The 17158-nt window shown below is 56.0% G+C and overlaps 2 protein-coding genes across 8 annotated transcripts; one reads left to right on the forward strand and one right to left on the reverse strand.

Moving 5' to 3' along the window:
• Positions 1-58: 58 nt before the first annotated feature.
• Positions 59-6966, reverse strand: ANKZF1 (ankyrin repeat and zinc finger peptidyl tRNA hydrolase 1; the record flags this gene model as incomplete). 6 transcript variants are annotated; one of them, XM_079311697.1, is made up of 16 exons in its annotated part: positions 59-655; positions 1225-1295; positions 1395-1562; positions 1669-1780; positions 2241-2505; positions 2919-3020; positions 3117-3293; positions 3459-3554; positions 3731-3953; positions 4153-4306; positions 4416-4531; positions 4785-4969; positions 5363-5465; positions 5855-5961; positions 6237-6362; positions 6810-6966. In XM_079311697.1, 16 exons carry the CDS (start codon positions 6964-6966, stop codon positions 535-537), a joined length of 2283 nt encoding a protein of 760 aa, XP_079167823.1. In that variant the 3' UTR covers positions 59-534. The 6 variants fall into 6 exon arrangements, with proteins under 6 accessions (XP_079167823.1, XP_079167827.1, XP_079167825.1 ...); XM_079311701.1 differs by having other exon boundaries at positions 4743-4969; XM_079311699.1 differs by lacking the exon at positions 6810-6966 and adding an exon at positions 6713-6763 and having other exon boundaries at positions 4743-4969.
• Positions 6967-6973: 7 nt separating this feature from the next.
• Positions 6974-17111, forward strand: ATG9A (autophagy related 9A). 2 transcript variants are annotated; one of them, XM_079311693.1, is made up of 14 exons: positions 6974-7162; positions 7394-7436; positions 8744-8809; positions 9101-9262; positions 9366-9507; positions 10436-11184; positions 11502-11655; positions 11873-12052; positions 12833-13078; positions 13368-13588; positions 14001-14118; positions 14291-14513; positions 14644-14798; positions 14896-17111. In XM_079311693.1, exons 1-14 carry the CDS (start codon positions 7060-7062, stop codon positions 14899-14901), a joined length of 2568 nt encoding a protein of 855 aa, XP_079167819.1. In that variant the 5' UTR covers positions 6974-7059; the 3' UTR covers positions 14902-17111. The 2 variants fall into 2 exon arrangements, with proteins under 2 accessions (XP_079167819.1, XP_079167818.1); XM_079311692.1 differs by having other exon boundaries at positions 6975-7162; positions 14656-14798.
• Positions 17112-17158: the final 47 nt, after the last annotated feature.

Here is a 17158-nt window from a genome sequence, read left to right on the forward strand (position 1 = left end):
TTGCATGTCAATGCCACACTCATCCCAAATAGTTCCAGTGACTATGCTGAGCCCCATGGCCAGGGGATCAAGGCACCTCTTTATTGACAATGTAGGCAGAAGAAGTAGTTGCTAACATGACTGCTGAGATGCTGATGGCAGCCAAGAGAGAAGAGGTAAAAGCACAACCTTAAGGGTGTCCACAGGCATGGCTGCAGGTAGCTCAAGGGCTGCAAGATCTGTATGTGTCAGGATCTGTCCTTATACCCACGGACAACAACTTATGAGGTAGCCATGAGAAAAGTTGGCAGCAGGACCCCTGGCTGGAGCCAGGCCACCCAACAGTCCCAGCCCCTCACACTAGCACCTGGAGACCTCCCAGTTATTAACTCTGCCAGAGTCACCACCCAGAGTGATATTCATGCCCAGAGCCTTGCCAGAGCTGCCCTGGAGACTGACATAGCCAGCTCAGTCCCTCTGACCATCGCTGCTCCACAGGCTCTCTCTGCACAGCCAGTGCTCAGCCATGTCCCCAGCACACTGGTCCCTGGCAGGTTAGGTGTGCCCAGCCTGGGCCCGGCGGTGGGTTTGCAGGCAGGCCGTGGAACAGAAGGAGAAGTCGAGGTAATGGAAAGGGACACGTCCCAGCAGGGACTCTCCACAGTGCCAGCAGCGGCTGCAGGGAAGAGCAGAGCTGGTCCTGAGCAAAGGAGACACTTGAAAAGAGTTAGAAGAGGAAAGGATTCCCTGCCTGGAGTGTGACACAAGACACCAGCAGTATGAGGGAGCTGGGTCTCCTCTGGTCTCACAGGGCTGATTTGCTCACCCAACAGCTGTCCATGACATCCTCCCTGGGGGAGATGCTCTGTTGGAGGTACTCTGAGGCAGAATGAACGTGGAGGGACTTGGCCCCTAAGATTTTTAAGCCCCTGCCCAGATAAGCATGGGGAGTGCTGGCTGCCAACAAACCTAGTGGGATGGCAGAGGAAAGTAAACAGGGACACAGGAGTGGCTGGGGCGTTGGCTTGCTGTAAATCTGGCTGCAAGTGGACCAAGTTATCCTTAGCAAAATATTTCAGGGGAGCAGGCCAAGAGAGGGAGGAAACTTTTACACAAGCACTACTGGGAATTGAGTGGACAGGAATAGCTTTGGACTGGAAATGAGAACTGGAGCAAGAAAGGCAGGGAACAGCTGTGCTGACATGGCAGAATTTGTCTTCAGAGCCATGTTGCAGGGATGGTTACCTGATGTTGGTAAGAGTCGTGCCGGTGTCCTGCAGCTGTGCAGCCAACCTCCGCTCAGCAGCCAGTGCCCTCTGGGGAGCAGAGACAGCTCAGCCCCTGGGAGCTGCTGTGGCCAGAGCACACACATCAGCACTGCCCTACCTGGGCTGGATCCCCTTCCCAGTCCTCACCTTCTCCCGGTCAGACAGGGCTGCAAACCACCGCTTCTTTTCCTGCTCCTGCTCCCAGCGCTGCTGCTCCTCCCGCTGCGCTTGCTCCCGTTGCTTCCTCTGGGCTTTCTGTGCCCGCTTCTTCTCCAGCTTCTTGGCCTCCATCTCCTGTGTCAGGGGCCCTGGCACCTGCGGGCAGAGAGCAGCATCTCCCACTAGAGCCTGGGGCAATGGCACAAGAGGGCAAGGAGAGCTTTGCTCTGGGGTCCCTGCAGTGAGGACAGAGGGCACCCACCTTGGCACGGCTGTAGTCATACTTGTCTGGATGGTCCACCATGAACCTGCGGAAGGCGTTGCGGGTCAGTCTGTCAGCAGAAACGCAGTATGGGGTCCTCTCCTGCCTGTCCCTGTTAGAAAAGGGAGACCAGTTCATTCCCACTGCCATCTTGCTGTTTGCATCCCACTGGGCTGTGAGCCCAGACTCCCCAGAGATGAGTAGTGTGTACTGCAGGCCACAGTATCACAGCCAAGGAGGGGAAAGTTCCTTATTCCTATACCAGAATCCTCCAATTGCTTCTTGCCTCTCAAAGCCCCTGTATGGGGCTTTTGTCTCATCCTGGCCCTTGGAACTGCCTACCAATAAGCCTGGGTGCATTTTGAGGCGCTGCTATGCCACACAGGCAGGCAGAGAGAAAGGTGGTTCAGCTCCTAGGCCTCCCATAAAAACCCCAGATGTCCTGGGTCATAGAGACCAATACTGGCTGTCTCAGGACAAGAGTGGCACCAGTTTCCTGTGGCTGAGACAGGAGTGAGTTGCTGGACTCCCACAGCTGGGGTTGTGAAGCACTGGGTGCCCTGCAGCCATACCTGAGGGCAGGGTCTGCCCCTGCCTCCAGCAGCAGACACACAGCCTCAGCCTTGCCGGCCCGTGCTGCCACATGAAGCAGGGTGCAGCCGCGCTCATCAACGGGCTGGTTCAGCAGGGAGCGGGCCATATCCACAGGTTCCCCATCCTCCCTGTCCCCTGGCACGTCCCCATCCTCTGGCACACCCAGGAGGTGCCGCAGTGTCCGCACATCCCCTGTCTTGCAGGCAGTGAACAGAGCATCACAGAGCAGGGTCTGAGGGTCTCCTGCGAGGGAACAACAGGAGAGGAGTCTAATGGGCAGACTGGGCAGGGCAGCACTCAGGTCTGACTAGGGAACACAGAATGCATCAGGTTGCTGGCTGGATTTGGGCACTGCAGGATCTCCAGCACCTTCAGAATCTATGGCAATGTGCTATGGGATTGCTAGGCCCTGTTGGCAGCAGCCAAATCCTCTCCTGAAGACCCACTTCAATCCCCCCAACACACCTGGCTTAGCCAGGTGCTGCCTGGGCCCTTGGCTCCAAACACACAGCTTACTCAAAGGCACATGACTGCATTAAAAACTTCTCACACCCAGCTGTTCCGGGCACCTGCATGACAATGTGCTCTTCACCCCAGTGAAAAGCCTCCAGTAAATGGGGCAGGCATCCCGACAATGCAGCTCCCACCCCACTTACCTGCATTGCTCCAGGGAAGCAGCCCAGCCTCCCCCTGCAGCTCTGTCACTGGCTCCAAGCCAGGCTGCCCACACTGGTATCCAGTCTCTTCAGCGCAAGGCCCTGCCCAGGCAACGCATGGTGAGGAAGAAGGTCAGAATCAGCCTGCATCCCAGCCATGGCCTTCATATACTGCCCCTGCCAGTTCTTTCCCCTCACCTTTCTCCACTTTCTTGTCCCTCTTCTTCCTCCTTTTGCGGTTTCGCTTGGGCATTACTTCAAACTCCCGGAGGTCCAAGGTCCCCAGTGTCATTTCCACAGTTTCCAGTTCCCCTGCAGGACTTTCTTCCTCCTCTTCCTCCTCCTCTGGGGCTGAGTGGGCTGATAAGACTGGGGCTAGGGCCCCACACACAAAAGTAATCACTCAGGGCTCTCAGCCAAGAACACCCTGTCTTTCTCCTGTCCAGCCACACTCCACAGCTGCAAATTTGCCCCATGCCATCAGACATCAGACTCTTCCTGCTTGCTCAGAGTCGTGTCTCCCTCCATGGTTCAACTCACCAGTTGTGTCCTCCTGATCCACCTCTGCCTTCTGCTGCCTCTTCTGCCAGACCTTCCGGGGCGATCCAGTGATGTCCTCCAGTGGTGTGTCCTTCCCTGGGCAGCAAGGGTGCTCCCGTCACTGCCTGGGAACAGGGAGCACCCCATGTCTCCAGAGACTGAAGGCTGAAGAGACAGCCCCTCCAACCCATAGGGTAGCATCCCCTAATGCATGAGGCACCATGTCAGCCCACCTGCCCTGACCCACAGGCACAGGGGCTGGTCCAACTCACCATACACCTGCAGGCTGGCCAGCGCGGCGTGGACTCGCAGCACCTCTCGCAGGGTGGCCCTGCGGGTGCTGAGGGGGATGTGGCAGATGCGAGGGTCCCCTCGGGTGAGGGGTGGGTTCCTGCCACCAAAGAGCAGTGCACGGTTTTGACGAGGGGCCCGGAGGAAGATGCGCTGAGCTTCATTCAGGTGCTGTGCCCAGGCTGCCAGGAGCTCCTGAATATCCTGGGGAGAAAGGAGAAGCTTTATGGGATTCTGAGCACACTGTGTGGGCAAATGTAGCTCTGGAGCAGGGACAAAACCAGAACACGGTAGCCTCCGCTGGGCCCTGCCCCTTTTCCAGAGCCCTTCAGCAGCAGTGTGGTACCACCTGTCAGAGGCAGCCAGTGTCCCTGCCAGGAGCCCAGCTGTGCTGCATGCTCACCTTCAGCAGTGCAGCCTCGTTGTAGCGACGCAGGGAGGCCCCAGCTGACCTGGGTGCTGACCCTGGGGTCTGGGCATCGCGGAGGCCCTGGGCTGTGCCCCGCCGTGCTCGCACCGTGTAGCGGTGGAAGGTCTTGTGCTCCTGCACCTGCAGGCTGTGCAGAGGGGCAGGCGTGAGCAACGGAACTTAGTGTGTGTGGCATTAACATGCAGCTCCAGCTGACCGTGCCCAGAGGGACAATCCTGCTGTCTCTCTGTACTCACCCCCGGAACACTGCTCCTGCGAAGTGCCCGCCACCCATCATCAGCACAACCCAGCATGTGCTTGCACTGAGGCTCTGCAGTGATGCTGTCAGCTCCACCGGCTCCTCAGTGTCACCCTGATACACAGACACCCATGGCACTACCTCCTTACCTCTTGCTGTCCCCCAGGACAAAGACCAGCCCCTCTGCTAGCAGAAGAAGCAGGTTTCTGGGAGCAGCCCAGAACCAAATAATAGGTCACCAACAAGTCTGGCACCAGAGTCCACCCTTCCTATCACAGGAGGTAGGAGATTGTCAGAGAGACATCTACCCCACAGTACCACCCACCTTTTCTGGAGTCCCCCTCCCAAAAATTGGGCTGTGACTTGCCTTGCCGGTGACCAGCACGCAGCGGTAGGCAGAGATGAACTGGCCCTTCGCATTGCGGAGCAGCACCTTGTGGGAGCGGGGAATCTGGGGGGTCTGGGGAGTGTCACTGCCAGAGGGCAGCAACTCCGACTCACTGCTCGCATCAGAGCTATCTGAGTCAGATCCTGAGATGCTGGAAACATCACCTGCAAGGAAAATATGCAGTGAAACAAAGACAGGATTAATGAACAGCTTCCCCAAAATTCTATAGGTGACTTCAAAGGCACTTGCAGAGTGCCCACAATCCCAGAAATGTTCCATCAAAAACCCTGTATATCACAAACAAGCTGTGACCTGGGGAAATAGGGGTTTGTGGCTCTGGATTCACAGACATGCTTAGCCAGGGGCTCAGTTAAAACATCTCCTTCTCCCTATAACAAATCCTAACAGCTTGGAAGCAGTGCCAGACCCTGAGAAGACCCCACAGGGACAGACTAAAGGGACCTTGTACTAGCAGAAGGCTTCATCCCTGTACAGAAAAGCCCCAGTGAGTTAGCTGACAGCCCCTGGGCTTCAGTGCAGACAGCCCAACTCCTCACCTGTGTGGGTTTTCTCCTCAAACACCTCTGCAGGCAGTGTCTGGCGCCCCAGGAGTCGCTGCTTCAGGTTGAAGCGGTGCCAGTCAAGACGGTAGTGCTCAGTCTGTGGAGCAAAAAAGTATGAGCTGGCAGCATCTTGGTGGTCCATGACAGCCATCACCATCAAAGGGCATGAGGTGATAGACCCCAAGGGATAAACTGATGCTGGGCTCCTTCAGTGGTCCTGACGGGAAAATCACAGTATATTAAGGAGTTACCCATGAAACAGTTAACCTGAACAAGTACAGGCCTGTGCTGCACTTACCCTTTACTCCCAGTAAATTATACTTTTAACTGATAACATACAAGGTATGAGTGCCAGATTCAGTAGGTTGTGAGCAGTGGGCAAACAGACAGCACTGGGCTGCACCATGCTGGGGCTGAGCTTCTACAGCAGGATCCCACCAGTCATGCCAACCCCACTCCTGCTTCACCCTGCTCAGCCCTGCTCACCTGCTCCTCCCGGCTGCCAAACACCTGCCCACAGGTCAAGCAACACATCCTCTCTGGCACCTCGGTGACCCCATAGGCCTTCTCACAGCTGGGTGCTGCAGGTTTCTCTGGAAGAAAAGGAAGGGCTGTGCACACACAGCCCCACACAGAGTGGAGCTTCCTCAGTCCTTCCTCAGCCAACCCAAAGAAACCTATGATTGAAGGAGCTTTGAGGACCTTGGAGTGACACCAAAAAAAGCCTATTTACCCACCCATGGGGTAGCTCCCATGGCCAAGCTCTGGGGTGATCACCCAAGCTGGGTTGGGGACAGAACACCAAATCTGTGGTCACAAGCTTAGTCAAATACATTCCCTCCCGCCGTTCCCGCGGAGCCCCACGCACCGTGGCTCGCAGGTACCAGCTTGGCAGCACCCGTATCCGCAGCAGCTCCGGTGACAAGGGCCAGCCCACGCAGGAGCTCAGGGTCCTGAGCGGCCTCAAACACGGACCTGCTCTCCGGCATGGCTACTGCTCCCAGCAGACAGGACAGTGTCTGAGTAATGGGGAACCACCCGCCACTGACCGCCCCGACACCGCCCCACGGGCCCACCCTGCCCTGTCCACCCTGCCCTGTCCGGGCTCTCACTGTGCCCGGGACCCTCCCACAACCGCGCCCGGGGCCGTGCGCGATCCCCCTTCCCCAAGCTGCTGTACCCATCACCGTCCAGCTGTGTACCCCATCACCGTCCCACTGTGCACACCATCACCATCCCAGCGATGTACCCCATCACGGTCCCAGCGGTGACCCCATCACCATCCCAGCTGTGCACCCCCATCACCGTCCCACTGTGCACACCATCACCATCCCAGCGATGTACCCCATCACCGTCCCAGCGGTGTATCCCATCACCGTCCCAGTTGTGCACCCCTATCACCGTCCCAGCAGTGTACCCCATTACCGTCCCAGCCCCTCACCCCCATGTCCCCCCAAACTCTCCCCGCTGCCCACCCCGCCGCTCACGCGCCGCCGCCTCCTCCCGGTCCGGAAGCGGCGCCTGTCACATCCGGCGCGCCGCCGCGGACCCGCCCCCCGCGCCCATTGGTCGCTGCCGTCCCGCCCCCCGCTCGCCATTGGCCGCCGTGCCCGCCAGTCGCGGGCGGGGCCGAGCGGGCCGGGCCGGGCCGCGCCGGGCCGGTGGCGGCGGCGGCGGCGCGGGGCCCCGCCATGGCCCACTTCGAGACGCAGTACCAGCGCCTGGAGAGCTCCTCCACCGAGTCTCCACCCGGTGGCGGCGACCTGCTCGTCCACGTCCCCGAAGGCGCCAAATGTGAGAGATGGCACCGGGTCCGGGGGTTGGGGCCTGGCCGGCGGCGGGGTGCGGAAGAGGCCGGGGGCGCGGGGGAGAGGCTGGACACCAAGGGGAGCCGGGGTGGCGGCTGTGGGGCTGGTTTGGGACCTCGGGTGCCTGTGGCAGCGGGGGAAGGGGTAGGTTGTGCTGGTCGCAGCGCCCGGGGTGGCTGTGCTGAGGCCCCTCACCGTGTGTTGGTTCTTCCTTCAGCTCCGTGGCATCACATCGAGAACCTCGACCTTTTCTTCTCTCGCATATCCTTTCGCAGGAAGAGGATGTATTTCCCTCTTCCTGGCTCTAAGTACAGGGAAATCATGGAGCTCTGTGTAACTTGGAGCTTGGGCAGTGTCAGCTCATTCCTGTAGGGTACTGCACAGCTCCGGGGGGGCTGACAGAACCCCCACACCTTGAGATGCTGTCACTTGACACAGGGTCACACAGGTGCTTCTAGGAATCCTTGGAAAAGTGACGATGGTACTGTTGTAGTTACAGCTGATGCGTTATATTCTTAACAGGATTTTTGGCATTTACAATCAGAATAGCATAGGATTTCTGTAGGCAGAATCAGTGTAGTACAATTTTATAAGTAACATAGAACATAATTTTATAGTATCTTTTAGTTTGTGGTTTTTAATCATCTGGACTCTTTACAGATCCGGTCATATCTTAATATATGGCTTACTATATCAGTATAATGGTTATAATGTAGATTCAAAAATCACATAAAAGAAGTTGAGTCATTTGCTCAGTCTTCAGAGGAAACACATGACAATGGGGGTATCTCTGGCTACTGAGGGGTCCTGGGTCTCATTGTCCACTAGCAGCTGTGATACAAGTTCCCACTTAGGATTTGTAACTTTTTGATTTTGTTGATAGTGCTCTGGGTGCTGTTAATACCTCCCTCCTCTGATGGGGTCATCACCTCTGTTGGGTTGGCCAGGTGCCTGGGTCCTTCAAGGACAGCACGGAAGAGAGTAATCAGCCTAGTGCCAAGGAATCTTGGAGGCCCATGGGGAGGGAAAGCAGAAACCCAGTTGATTTATCTACTTGGTTCAGCGCCTGGTAACTAGGGAAAGGGTGAACCACTAATAAGTGATCTCCTTGGTGACAGAGAAGGGCTGCTTGCCTTGTAAAATGGTGTTAGTTATGCTGACCACATTGCTGGGGTCAGGAGCAGGTGCCAGGTGCCACTAAATGTGTTTTTGACTGTCTGTGTCTTGTCCTGCCGTACCCTGCCCTGCCTTATGCACCGTTGTGCTTCCTGAGTGCAGGCTGAGTTTCAGCTCTGTGCTGAGCAGACCCCCACTATGGGTGTTGAGTGCAGAAAGAAAGGAGCATGAACAAAGCCAAGTCCTTCTACCCAGCTGTGCTTTACCTGGGCAAAGTGTGTTTTCCTGCAGTGGGGAGACCACTTTGCTGGTGAGTAGGAGTGGGAGGGATTTTCTCTTGGTGGTGAAGGGAGACTTGGCTGAGGAGCTGTGGAATACTAGTGGGACAGAAGCCTCTTCATCCTTCATCAGAGAGGAGTCTCCATGCTGTTTTCCTTGACTGTAGCTTTCACGTCTATAACCTGCATCAGAAGAATGGCTTCACTTGCATGCTCATTGGAGAGATCTTTGAGCTCATGTAAGTGCAGGTACCCCTCTGTTGTGGCTGTGACAGCTGCTGGGGAACAGCCACAGGCACTTGCCAAGCATCTAGCTGTGTGGGTGGAAGGGTGCCTCTCATAATTGTCCTGCCTCCCCTTCATCAGAGTTTTCCATGCCCCAGACCTGCATTTCACTTTGAGGAACAATTGCCTCACAGCCACTGCCATGGCTGTGGGATTGCATCTCCGTGACATATGACCCTGGCTGCATCATGTTTTGTGTTGGAGTAGAAGGGTGATTCTCTCACAGCACTTCTCTTTTTTCACAGGCAGTTCATCTTTGTGGTGGCATTCACCACCTTTCTTATCAGCTGTGTTGATTATGACATCCTCTTTGCCAACAAAGCATTAAATCACAGCCAGCATCCCAGTGAGCCCATTAAGGTGACTCTGCCAGACGCCTTCCTGCCTCCAAATGTCTGCAGTGCAAGGTAGGGGCAGTGGAGGGCATGTTAGCCACTGCTCTTGTTTTCTTAAGTGCTCAGGGTTCCTGTCTGGGCCTGTATCCCACTGCTTGCCTCTTCTTGCTTGCAGAATCCAGGCAAACAGCTTCCTCATCTGCATCCTGGTGATAGCTGGGGTTTTCTGGATCCACCGACTCGTCAAATTTATCTACAACATTTGCTGCTACTGGGAGATTCACTCTTTCTACATCAATGCCCTGAAGATCCCCATGGTAAGTCGCTGAGTCAGGGGCTGCATGCGGGGCTGCCGAGGGTTGTGGGAGGCATTTGCTGGGTGGCTGCAACTTGTCTTCACGCCTCTCCTCAGTCAGACTGAGCGCTCTTCCTTCTGCTCCATAGCCACATGATCTCCTCTCAGCCTCTTCTTCAGCAGCCAGTTTATTCCATGTTAACCCCTCTCTGCCCAGTCTGCCTCGCCATCTGCTGGCACATGCCTCTACCATATGCCACCCAATATGTGTATTCTTCAGTGGTGTCCTTTTCTGTGATGCCTTCCACAGAGAAGGCATAAGGAGGATATCCTCATACCTCCCTGGGATGTGGACAACCTCAGCTTCCTTGTTTACTTGGGAGGCTTGGAGCTACTTAGTTGTGGAGGTCACACAGGAGATCAGTGTGTCACAGATGGGGTTTGAGCTTGCATGTACATCCTAGTCCAGAGTCCTTGTTCTGATGAACAACATGAAAAGGCATGTGCGCATCCTTTGGAGGGAGAAAGTGTCTAGAGAAAGGTGGGGTGAACCAAAAGGCTTGGATTGTCCCCTGTTTTTCCATGGACTCCCTCTGGAGTCATTGCTTGAGTCCCTTCCATGTTAGTTTCTCCCTGCTGACTCCAAAGGGCAGCTCTGGGAGGACCCATGGAAGCCTGAACCTGTGTTTATGCCTCCAAGGAAGCTGCTGCATGAGTGGCTGGGAAACAATCATCTGTGCTAATCTAGGGGGTAAAGGGCACCGAGGCAAGGTGTGGGGTTTGCCTGCTGCAGGCTGAAGTGGTGCCAGAAGGTGCCTCACGCCCTGGTGTTGCTGCACTTTGTCAGCACCCCGAGGTGGGTGCTGGGACCTGCTACTTCAATAGGCTCAGCCTGGCTTCTGTCCTTGGATACTTCTTGCTCCTAATCTTGCTGCTTGTCCACCTTCTAGTCCACCCTGCCCTACTACACCTGGCAGGAGGTGCAGGCCCGCATTGTGCAGATCCAGAAGGAGCACCAGATCTGCATCCACAAGAAGGAGCTGACAGAGCTGGACATCTATCACCGCATCCTCCGCTTCAAGAACTATATGGTGGCCATGGTGAACAAGTCACTGCTGCCCATCCGCTTCCGCCTGCCCCTGCTGGGAGACACTGTCTTCTACACGCGTGGGCTCAAGTACAACTTTGAGCTCATCTTCTTCTGGGGTCCTGGCTCCCTATTTGAGAACGAGTGGAGCTTGAAGGCTGAATACAAGCGGGCTGGGAACCGCCTGGAGCTGGCCGAGAAGCTCAGCACTCGCATCCTCTGGATTGGCATTGCTAACTTCCTCCTCTGCCCCCTCATCCTCATCTGGCAGATCCTCTATGCTTTCTTCAGCTACACGGAGATCCTGAAGCGGGAGCCGGGCAGCCTGGGTGCCCGCTGCTGGTCTCTCTACGGCCGCTGTTACCTCCGTCACTTCAACGAGCTGGATCACGAACTGCACTCTCGCCTCAGCAAGGGGTACAAGCCAGCTTCCAAGTACATGAACTGCTTTATCTCCCCGCTTCTCACCATCGTGGCCAAGAACGTGGCCTTCTTTGCTGGCTCCATCCTGGCTGTGCTCATCGCTCTCACCATCTATGATGAGGACGTGCTTGCGGTCGAGCACGTCCTGACCACGGTCACCCTGCTCGGGGTGGGCATCACGGTGTGCAGGTGAGGTGGGGCTGTGCTGCCCCTGTGCTCCTCCCAATGCTATAGGGAGCAGTGGGGCTGGCAGCAATCCATGTAAACCTGCTCTTTGCTTGCGAATGGATGTGAATCTGCGTAAATGAAGGGCATGGCTAGGGAGAGGCAAGACCAGGATAGAGAAAAGGGGTAGTAGTGATCCTGGCTGCAGTGGTTGTATGGTATGAGGGTCTGGAAAGTTACAGGTGGAGCTGTGATATGGGCCAGTCATCCTGCCCTCTCAAGATGACATCTTCCAGCAACTGAGGTGTAATGCTGTGATGTTTCCCTGTCCTGTTCTGCAGGTCTTTCATCCCTGACCAGCACCTGGTGTTCTGCCCAGAGCAGCTGCTACGAGTCATCCTGGCACACATCCACTACATGCCCGACCACTGGCAGGGCAATGCCCACCGCTATGAGACCAGGGATGAGTTTGCCCAGCTCTTCCAGTACAAAGCGGTGAGCTTGGCTTAACTGTGGTTCTGGGGACTTGCCCCCATCCCTGCAGGAAGGAGAAGCTGCTGGAGAGCTCAACAGCTCCTGGGCTCATAGAGGAACAAGATATCCTCAGAGATACCCTGCCCCAAAAGATAGAGGGCTACCTCTGGGTTCTGTTTTGGGATTGTGGGCTTTTTGACACTCAGGTTTGTGCTGAACCCATCATTTTTGTGCTCAGGTCTTCATACTGGAAGAGCTCCTGAGTCCCATCATTACCCCCTTGATCCTCATCATCTGCCTGCGGCCCAAGTCCTTGGACATTGTTGACTTCTTCCGTAACTTCACCGTGGAGGTGGTGGGTGTGGGTGACACCTGCTCCTTTGCCCAGATGGACGTGCGCCAGCACGGCCACCCTGCGGTAGGTCCTGGGCTGCCCACCAGCCTGTCTGGTCCTTTAGACCCGTGAGAGACCTGAACTCACCACTCCTGGCTGCCCACAGCCCAGCCAACCACCTCTTGATAGGGTGTCTGGGTTTGACAACACAGGTGACCAGCTCCAGAAAGCTCTTGTGGCCCAGCTATGATTGTTGATGAGATGCTTCAGGAATCAGGCTGTGTCATTTACTTGGTGTCATTGCCTGTTTTCATATCCAAGGATTGTGTCATCAGAAGAGTAGAATGGGAACATTTATAAAATGTGACCACTAAGAAGCTGACCTGCTTGTGCTCAGGAGAGAAGCAGTCTAGAGGAAATGGGAAGCATTTTCCTTTATGCCAAATCTATAATGGAGGGAAAAGGAGTCCATCTGTTTTATGTACCTGGGAATTTAGGTTACTTGTCTAGAGAAAGCCTTCCTAGTGACACACTCATGAACTAGGAAGGAAGTGAACTCATTGTAGCAGGAAGCTTTTCAGAAGAGTAATTTGTTGACTGTAATTGTTCCTGTCTGTGACTGTTCCCAGCTCCCCAGTTCCCTTGCAGCAGTTCATGTTCTGGGATGGAAGTGGAACACACTGCTTGCTGTTTCTTCTCCAGGCTGAGATGACTGAATGAGCATGGGGACTTTTGGTGTAGCACCTGCTACATAGGGAGCTGTGGCCACGCATGGGCTGTGTGTTGCATGCTTTGCCCTGACTCCCAGGGCTGGCAGGGTTGTAAAGCAGATCCTGTCTCTCATTATCTGTCTGTTGTCCACAGTGGATGTCAGCAGGAAAGACGGAGGCCTCCATTTACCAGCAGGCTGAGGATGGCAAGACGGAGCTATCCCTCATGCACTTTGCCATCACCAACCCCAAGTGGCAGCCACCCCGTGAGAGCACAGCCTTCATCGGCTTCCTGAAGGAGCGGGTGCACCGGGACAGCAGCGTGGCCCTGGCTCAGCAGGCTGTGCTCCCTGAAAACGCCCTCTTCAGCTCCATCCAGTCCCTGCAGTCGGAGTCAGAGGTGCCCAGGCTCAGGGATTGTGGGTTGTTCTTTGGGTGCTTGCTACATGCTGCCAGATTCATCATCAGGCCCTCTGGGTAATTTTGCCCTTGCCTGGGATGTATCTGGGGTTGAAAATGCAGTAGATCTGGACTATCTGGGACACTTCTGGCTTTCTAGAGAAGGTAACAGGCTGTCCTAGAGTCCTGTGAGATGGGAGAGGGGTCAATATAGCCCTGCTCTGTATGTCTGGTGGGATCAGTCCTCTAGATTGCACAGAACAGTGACTCTTTCTCTTTCAACTCTGCAGCCTCACAGCCTGATTGCCAATGTGATAGCAGGCTCCTCAGCACTGGGCTTCCACATGAGCCGGGACGGACAGGCTTCCCGCCATCTCTCAGAAGTGGCCTCGGCTCTGCGTTCCTTCTCCCCACTCCAGTCTGCCCAGCAGCCTTCCAGTGGCTTCCAGGCATCAGGAAGAGATGGAGAAGGAGCTCAGCCTCGTGGTGCCACTGCCATGACAGCCTCTGGGTAAGCTGCTGGCTGAAGAAGGCCAGCCAGACACCTTGGGCATTCCTTTACCCTTTGCCCTAATGCTGTCCTGTTGTCCTAGATGCATGGTGGCAGTTACCTCTGCAGCCTGGACAGCAAAGGACATTCACAAGCAGAGTTAAATTCAGATCTAGGTACTAGGTGCTAAGGCTGGCCCCAAAGGATAGTGTCAAGATCCTATTGTTCTGTATGTACCACAGTGGGGAGAGACCCCCATGTAGGGAGGAGGCAGTGGCATAGCAGGGCTTGTGTATTGTAGGAGATACTGCAGAGGGCCTCTTCATTACCCAGTCCAGGAGCAGATCTCTGTGAGCCTGACCTTAGAGTGGAGAGGGGCTGGGCAGTGTGGGGGCACCTGGGTAGCAAACATTACTGGTGTGTTCCATGGCAGTGCTGATGCAAGGACCGTGAGTTCGGGGAGCAGCGCCTGGGAGGGTCAGTTGCAGAGCATGATCCTGTCAGAGTATGCCTCGACTGAGATGAGCCTTCATGCACTCTACATGCACGAGGTGAGCAACCCAGAGTTGGGCTGGCCAGGGGAGCATGGAGCAAGGCAGGCAGGAGTGGGCTGCCCTGTCTATTGTGATGAGAAAACCAGTGTGTACGCAGTGCTGCGGAGAGGGTGTGTTTGGGCATCTGGTTTCTTCCAGACAGCTGAGTCACTCATGTTTTGGCCCGCAGTTGCACAAGCAGCATGCCCAGCTGGAGCCCGAGCGGCACACTTGGCACCGACGAGAGAGTGACGAGAGTGGGGAGAGTGCCCATGAGGAGCTGGATGCTCAGCGGGGTGGCCCTGTCCCCATTCCCCGCTCTGCCAGCTACCCCTTCTCCTCCCCACGGCAGCCTGCCGAGGAGACAGCCACGCTGCAGACGGGTTTCCAGCGGCGATATGGTGGCATCACAGGTACAGGAGCCAGGGCAGAGCTCTGAGTTCAGCTCAGAGCTCTGTAACCCATGCCCTTTATGGACTGGCACGAGCAGCCTGCCTGCTGCTAGATGCTGGCAGTCCCCCAAGTAGCTAATCTAACTGGTAGCCTCTCTTGCAGACCCAGGCACAGTGCACAGAGCCCCATCACATTTCTCACGCCTTCCTCTGGGAGGCTGGGCCGAGGACGGGCAGTCAGCGAGGCACCCAGAGCCCGTGCCAGAGGAGAGCTCGGAGGACGAGCTTCCGCCACAGATCCACAAGGTGAGGGTGATGGCTGTGGCTGAGAGGGGCAACCTGTTGCCAGGTTGGGGTGCTGGCAGCTGGTCCCAGCAGGTGCCACATTCTCTCTGTCTTGCAGGTATAGCCTGGTAGACTGGGGATCTCATGGGGCTTGCAGATTGGGAGCCACCTGGACAGCAGTATGTGGCATCGGCTTGATTCTTCTCCTGTCCTGAGTGGACATTTTGTTGCCATCAATTGCCGAAGAGACAAAACTGCCAGGCCAGCGTCTTTGCTGTGGCACCTTGTGTCCAGCCATGTGTCAAGTCAACGCCACTCTGACTTGTGGGGTGAATGCGTGTGTGAGTACATACCTGTGTCTGTGTTCACATCTGTGTCGTCCGTGTCAGAGGATCTCTGCAGAGCCTGTGGAAGCTGACGTGACAGGACCAGCAGTGAGGAGCTGCTGGTGGACTGGTTTGGAGGCGGCAGCAGCAGCTGTTCTTCAAAGGGATGTGAGATGGCATCAGCTCCATCCAGATGTGCACCTGAAGCTGAGACCTGCCACCAAAATGAGGGCAGGTGTTGTTCAGGGTGGTCTAGCTCAGCCTGTAGCACCACACTGCCCTGCCTACAACCCTGAGAACCTGCCTAGGACCACGTTAGTCCTCCCAGAGAGGATCAGTGTCGTGCCTCTCAGCAGGACATGAGCAGGACAACAGTGGGGCAGTCACCCACCCCTCTGTCCCAGCACCCTGAAGAGGGATGGGCCCTGGTGGCTACTGCTGGTATGAATATAGGTGGGATATAGAGCTCTTGGGAACAGCTCTGGTTAGATCCAGGGATGCTGCAGCTCTTCCCTGCCTCATGACATCTGGCTCATTCCCTGCATGCAAGAAAGGATCATTGGAGTGACGCCTCTCTGCTGGGGCACCAGCATCCTCCCCATGTATGGCACCCGTGGAATGTGGGCCCTCCTGCAGTGCCAAAGGGACCCCAGAGTGGAGCAGCCCAGCATCTTACAGGAGTGCTCACAGCCCCCTCAGAGCCCAGCCTGAAGGTCTTGTGCTCTGTGTGTTGGTTCCTTTTCTCCAGACAAAAAAAGCCTTTTTCCTCACGTCCAGGTGCTGTTGCATTGGGTTTGTCCTGATGCAGCTGTTCCTGTGGAACTAGGCCTTTCCTCTTCCCCAACAAAGGCTTTGGTTCATCTTGAATCATGTCCAGAGGTTCCCAACTCCTCCTTTCCTCCGGAAACCTTCCTTTCACTTACAACATGGTTTCAGCTGCTCTGGAGACCATGTACCATGCAGCTGTCTCATGCCTGGCAGAGAGGAGGGGCATCCTGAACCCAGAAGGGAGAGGGACACCTCATTCCAGACTTGGGATGATGGTGGGGAATCCGGATCCCAGCTGTGCAATATGGCCTCAGACAAGACCTTCCCACCATTCTTCTATTTTCCCTCTTTTCTCTTTGCAGCTTCTGGGGAATTGCATCCCAGCTAACTCCTGCCCACGACTTACTTTCCATTCCTCTTGCCTCTGGCAGGGGCTGCTTGCTTTTGCCATGCCCTCTGCGAGCACTGCACATCCTCTGCTTTCTCGGAGTCCAGGGCTATCCCTCTCCTGCCAAGGTTATTGCCCTCTGCCCTTTGAGCCTGCTGCCAGCACTTCTGTGTGCAGGTAGCCTGGGCATGAGCAGGGCCAGGAGGCTTGCACAGGGGAGGCTCTTTGGGTAGCAGGCTCCTTGTTGCTGCAGGGAGGGCTGGGTGGGGCTGGAGCTACGACTGCTCTGGGGTCTGTATGAGATCAGTGTTCTAAAGGAGAGCTCAGGGATCAGCTCTTTGGTGCTGGGGTCAGGATTCTGTGGACCTGGGTGCTGCGGGGGTCCTTCCGTGAAGTGGCTGCAACCACTCCACAGCAGCTTCAACTTGGGGCTGTCATGGCTTGGTGAAAGAAAGCAGAAAGCAAATCTCCCTGGAACCCAGATATTCCAGTGGCTTCTTTTGGTGCCCAGGTTGCTGCCTCCCCTCTCTGGGCCTATGGGACACTTCATCTGAGCTTCCTAATGGAGTTGCTGCTGTCTGTAGAGCTGAACGACTGGAGACAGCACCCTGGGGCAAGGGGAAACTCGGGATCTTTCCCTGGGCTGCCAGGAGGGAGAGGCCAGGCACAGCAGGCCCAAGTCTTTGCCGCATGTTTTGCTTGTGTCGTCAGTGTCCCATGTGCATGGCGAGCCACTTTCTCATCTCCTCCTGAGATGTGCGGGCACGGGGGTCCCTGGGGAGTGCGGTATCATACCCTCGTGCTCTCGCTGTACAGCTGTATAGCCGTCTAATAAAGATGGGGTGTATCATCCCTGCCTGCGTCCGAGTCTCCCTTCGCTCTGTGGTACAGTGCAGCCC

Source organism: Erithacus rubecula, assembly GCF_903797595.1.
Source record: "Erithacus rubecula genome assembly, chromosome: 8".
Lineage (NCBI taxonomy): Eukaryota > Metazoa > Chordata > Aves > Passeriformes > Muscicapidae > Erithacus > Erithacus rubecula.